Below are 5,936 nucleotides of genomic sequence, written 5' to 3' on the forward strand. Positions count from 1 at the left end.
TTTTTTTTTTTTTAAACATGCCAGGAATCTAAGTGGTGACCCATTGTTTTCCTACTAATTTAGGTTCATCTTTTGATTATACAAGAAATCCTGTGATCCCAGCACTCTGGGAGGCTGATGCAGGAAGACTGCAACTTCAAGCTGAATCTGGGCAACTTAATGAGACCCTGTCCGAAAATAAAAAAGGCTGGAGATATAACTGAGTGTGGGTTCAACGGGGATGGGATGAGAGAGAGAGGCTGAGGCAAGACCTGTGTATAGAGGTCTCATTTCCAGATTAGTCCACTTGTGTGGTTTATTGCAGCTCAAAAGTTATGACAACACTTTCATGGTGGTTCATAGCTACATCTGCACATTATTTATTGTGAGAAACTTTGAAGTGTTGACTTAAAGAACATTTAGAAGGTTTTGATCACATTTTTATTTTGATCATATAATACTGGGGAAGCTGGGTGTTGTATTTTACTGGTACTGCAATAATGTAGGGTAGTGGTAAAAAAGTGTATACTTCTATTGAAATAAACATTAGAAAAATTGCAGGTAAATTCTATGCTTCTTATGCACTATTAGATTAAATTCTCCAGTGTTGTCACATTACTTAGTATCTATTATAGAACATCCAGGGTCACAAGTCAGAAAGAGTACTTTGAGTACTTTTTCACCATAAGTACAAATTATGTGAAAACTTGGGGGAAAAAAGTCGGCAAATAGAAACAAGTAGAAGAAAGCTGGTATTGGTAACTCTTGGTTATCACTAGATTGTTAGGCACTTTAGTCATGTTGCAAAAATCCTAACTTTCTAGTTGTCTCATTAGAATGAAATGCATGTTACAGATAGCAGTAATTTCACATTGCATCTTTTCTTACTGGCTCTTCTTGGATATCTGATTTCTGGTGACCCTGCATCTACACCCATGGCTATAACTGCTACCCAGACCACCTTTCCAGATGCACTCAGCATTAATGACATGAGGTCACTGCTGAGATTTCCCTTCAGAATCTCCATCCCCAATGCTCAGAGTGAACGTATTACCATTGCTCTACAACCTGTTCCTAATGCACTGTACTATGTATCAAAAGGCAGCACCTCCAACCCACCCCTGCTCACCAATCCCTCACTGTGTCAGAACCCCATTCTGGTCCACCATTACCCCTTTCTGGGCTGTCCTCAAAGGTGACAAGCTCCCCCTGCAAAACCTGTGCCTGACTAATCCCAATCCATTTCTCTAAGTGCTTTCAGAGAGACCCCAGTGTGAGTCTCTCCCTCCTCCTCCAAACCCTTCTTTCAAACCTCTTGCCGTGGCTTACGAGACTGCTGCATGCACCTTACTGTCCCTTGCCTGCCAAGCTTCAGCCATACGGGCCTTTGACAGTGGCTGGAATGACCTCGACTCCTCCTGGATCACAAGCACTATAAGGCGTTACTTGTTAATACAAATCACCACAAGCAAACCATCACACATTCATTCGCTACTTAACAGGGTAGTGAGCAGACAAAAATTTAACAATTTTGCCAGTGTCAAAAGTATAATTATAGACTAACATTATACTTCTATCATGCCATATTTAGAAAGAATGAGCGGCACACTATAGAGCAGCAATGGCGAACCTTTCAGAGCTTTCAATGATAAACATCCTGCTCAGGCACGTGTGTCATAGATTTGCCACCACTGCTTCATTTTTATTTTCACTTTTTTCCCCGGTACCAGGGATTGAACTCAGAACCTTATGCTTTTGAAGCAGGCCTGGTGCCACAGAGCTAAATCCCCAGTCCTTGCCACCATTGCGTTAGTGTGTTCCCATCCGAGAGCCCAGGATCTGTCTGTGTCCAGGTATTTGTGTCCCTTTAGTAAAGTCTTTAGTTCTCTACTGAAGGCTCTAATATACATCACGCTGGACTTCTTCCTGAAATACTTTATTGATAGAGAAGTTACTAGAGTATTTTGTTAAATTTTAGTATCTGTTATCTATCCATCCTGTAAACTCTATTAACGAGTCATATTATGTCGCTTATTTTGTATTCTCAAGACAGGAGATAATATCTGCAAATAATTTTTTAGTTAATGCCATTATTTTAATGAATTAGCTAAAAAATCTAGAAAATGCTATTTGGGTTATCTCTTTAAAGGGAATATTATTTAATAATTTGATCTCTTCGTTACATTGGTTGTACCACGTACACTGGTGGATTAATTCTGGCTATTTTATTTTGTGTTTTCTATTTATCTTACATTCTAGAGATTTTTAAGCCACTTCTGGTGATTTATGGAAGGATTGTTTTAAGAACTTTTTAAAACATATATTTTGTCAACTGTATGCAATACTTAAGAGTAGTGTTTTCCAGACTGTGGGGCAGGACTACTTGGTGGGCCAGATCAGGTTAGTAGGTTGAATCAAGATTTTACAAAGAAGTGAAACAATAAAAATATTCTCATAAATTGGAGAAATCCACAGGGATAACTGCATTAAATTTAGGTAAGTATTATAATCTTTTGCTTTATTCATTTGTAAAACTGTATGTTCATAGAGGTTTATAATGTCTTTTACTTTTGGTCACGGCTCAAAGTTTGGAAAACACTGAACTTTTAGTTAATTGGTAAATCCTCATCCTCTAAACAAAGCACAACACATCACCATATTTTCTGTTGAGCCACACCCCCTCCCACTGCCTCCCGCTCTCAGTTTGAAAAGAATATGGAATCATATTTGTAGGTTCTTTTTTGGTATTTAAAAATTTAAAGTATTCAGCTTATTTAAACTTAACACCAACGTTGACTAATTTCTTTGCTCACCATGGCCACGTGTTCCTTACAGACTCGTTCCGGTTTCACATATCTTCTTTCTGGATTTCGTCCTTTAGTAATTCTTTCATAGTAGGTCTGTGGGTAGTAAACTTTCTGAGTCTCTGAAATGCTGGAAAATCGTTTTTTCTACTCTGGCTGGGTATAGAATTCTAGGCTCTTTAACAATGATTTCCTTGGGTCTGGGGAGCAAGAGGAGGGGAGGTGGGCCATGGACAATTGGGATTTGGGTTGATAGTTAAAGCCCTTACTTAATTTATTTAGAGTTTTAAATTATTTACTTATATATACATTGTGTAATTAAAAAATAGAAAGGACACTTACGTGTAAGGGAGAACTTGGATCAATTCTAAATCTTCTGGGGCTTGGGCTTCGACCAAATTTGCACCCATTGAAATACATGCTCCATGAACAGCCAAAGGAAAATGAAGCTCCACACGTCTCTGGGTCAATTCCTTGACATGTGCAGGTACGACTGTAAGACGGCAATGGCAAGGGAGTCAGCTGAGGAAGTGGGGTAATTCCTCTGCAGAACACTTCCAGGTCATAGAACTTTGGCAGTATACACACAATAGCAAACGAACAACTTAAATGTATCCATTTTATAACTGCAGTTTGCAGGAAAATGTTTGCTAAAGATTTTAAACTCAAATGGCAAAATATACAAATCTAAAATATTTTGATGTAGGGGTAATCCACTTTCTAGATCCCTGTCTGTCTCAGACAGAAGCCATCTTTCCCTCAACAAATATTTCCTACTTTAACAAAACAATAAAATATTTAGATCTAGGGATCAATCACTTTGATTTGAAGATGGCTGAAGCAAAGAAATAATGGCCTAGATTTCTTTCTTTTTTTGAGATAGTGTCTCACTATGTAGTCCAGGGTGGCCTTGAACTTGTTGTGATCTGCCTGCCTCAGCCATCCAAATGCTGGAATTATAGGTAAGCACCACAAGGCCCAGCTTTCTTAAATCCAGGATTTATTCTCTACCAGAAATAAAAATTAGACTACTATTACCTTTTTGCATCTTAGATTCTTTCTGTAAAAAATGAGACTGACACAATTTTCTGATAATTAAGGGAGAATATGACATATTGAATGTAAATCACGGTGAATTTTTTTTTTCTTTTTGGTACCGGGGATTGAACTCAGGTCCTTGCGCTTGCGAGGCAGGCCACCGAACCGCTGAGCTAAATCCCCGGCCCAACAGTGAATTTTAAATAAAGACATTCTGAGTATCAACATGAGAATTTAGCAATAATTTGGTAATTTGGTATATACTTTTGGGTATTTCGGAAGCCCTAAATTAGACTCTATGGTAAACATGACCAAGGATAATACGCGCACACACACACACACATAACCAAGAAAACAGGACACTCTTCTAGTGGTCTTACATTTGCATAATAGTTAAAATGTCTAGTAGAATAAATGTAGCACTTATAAAATGATAAGCAGGGAATGGTGACACATGCCTGTGATCCCAGCACTAGGGAGGCTAAAGCAGGAGGATCACTGTGAGTTCAAGCCAGCCTGATCTAGACCGTCTCAAAATTTTTTATATATCTATATCCTTTTCTCTCTCTATATAAAATGCTAACAATAAAACCTATTAAGACTTTTCTCAAAGTAAGGGAAAATAATGTAAAACTTATAGATTAAAAGTGTTCCTTACACACAAAGTAAAAGAAAAAAGATATCCTATTCCTTATAAGAAAGAAAATAAAGAACAGTTAAGATATAACTATGAAGGGAAAAGAGAAGAGCAGTTCAATTATGCTAACTTTCCCTTAAACCTCTTACAAAGATGGGGTACATTTTTTTTGGTACAGGAGATCAAACTCCAGCCCTTGCGCTTGCGATGCAGGCGCCGAACTACTGAGCTAAATCCCTGGACCTGGGATGGATATTTTGAAGGAGCATAAGATAGCACAGTAACTTGAAATAGATGCAAATGGGTTAAATTAAAACCAAAGCAGTTGAAATTGCACAAGGAAATTAGAATTACCAAGCAAATAGAAAAATATATAAAGAAGAGAAAGACATATTATTATTATTATTTTTTTTGGTACCAGGGATCAAAGTCAGGACCCTTGCTCTTGCGAGGCAGGCAGCAGAACCACTGAGCTAAATCCCCGGCCAGAAAAATATACTTTAACTTACTGTTGACTGCTATTTAAAAAATTAACATAGGACATGTGACAAATTGTGAGACAACACAGCTTCCTCAAACAACTTCATCAAAAAGGAACAAACTGACTTCAGAGAGTTTATGTTCAACTGCCAATAATTTTTTTTTTATTTTGAGACTTGGTCTTACTATGTGTCCCAGGGCTGATCTCAAACTTGGCAGCAATCTTCCTGCGTCAGACCCTTGAGTGCTGGGATTATAGGCAAGCACCACCACGCTTGGCTTAACTGCTAAGAATGCTAAATCTGACTTGAATCAGAAAGAAACAGACAAATCAAAATTGACTAAGAATCAACAAAAATAGCCTTTTCTGGTCAGTAATTTCAATGCCATAAAGGGCAAAGACCAAGATAAATGGATTTGGACAGCAGAAAGACAAAATAATAAAACACATCAAATCCCAGGTTGGGGAAAATTACTATGATGCACATTAGTGGAAACTACATGTTTGAATATAAAATAGAAATTACATAATAGTTTTGTTGTTGTTCTTGTTTTGTTTATTGACACAACATCGTGCTATGTAGCCCAGGCTGGCTTGTAGCTCAAAATCTTCCTTGCTACCTCAGCCTCCTCAACCTGGGAGTAGAGGAATGCACTACCAAGCCTGTGTAGTTTCATTAAATTTAAATTTAATTATTCTTGTAATTACATTGTGGTTATATAAAAGAATGTCTTTATTTTTAGTTAAGTCCACTCTGATGGAATGTTGGGGTTAGAAGGCATAAACACTTTCAAATCAAAGAAGGAAATCAACAATGACACTATGTTTATTGTATATCTACATATGTATATAAATACAAAGGTAATGCTGGATCTAGATAAAATTCACTTTGCTTAGATGTTTTCTCTAATATGAAGTTTTAAAAAATTTGGTAGGGCTGGGGATTTAGCACTGTGCCTACCTCACAGGCACAAGGTCCTGAGTTTGATATCTGCTA

General features: G+C 37.5%; 1 protein-coding gene across 1 annotated transcript in view; it reads right to left on the reverse strand.

Moving 5' to 3' along the window:
- Tet1 (tet methylcytosine dioxygenase 1) overlaps window positions 1–5,936 on the reverse strand; it is a 106,340-nt gene that overhangs the window by 15,643 nt on the left and 84,761 nt on the right. Inside the window, exon 7 of the mRNA XM_010607953.3 lies at window positions 3,126–3,276. Coding sequence (XP_010606255.1) covers window positions 3,126–3,276 — 151 coding nt within the window. The remainder of the gene's footprint in view (window positions 1–3,125; window positions 3,277–5,936) is intronic.

The sequence above is a fragment of the Fukomys damarensis genome, unplaced genomic scaffold (genome assembly GCF_012274545.1).
Source record: "Fukomys damarensis isolate Sample0158 unplaced genomic scaffold, DMR_v1.0_HiC HiC_scaffold_20, whole genome shotgun sequence".
Lineage (NCBI taxonomy): Eukaryota > Metazoa > Chordata > Mammalia > Rodentia > Bathyergidae > Fukomys > Fukomys damarensis.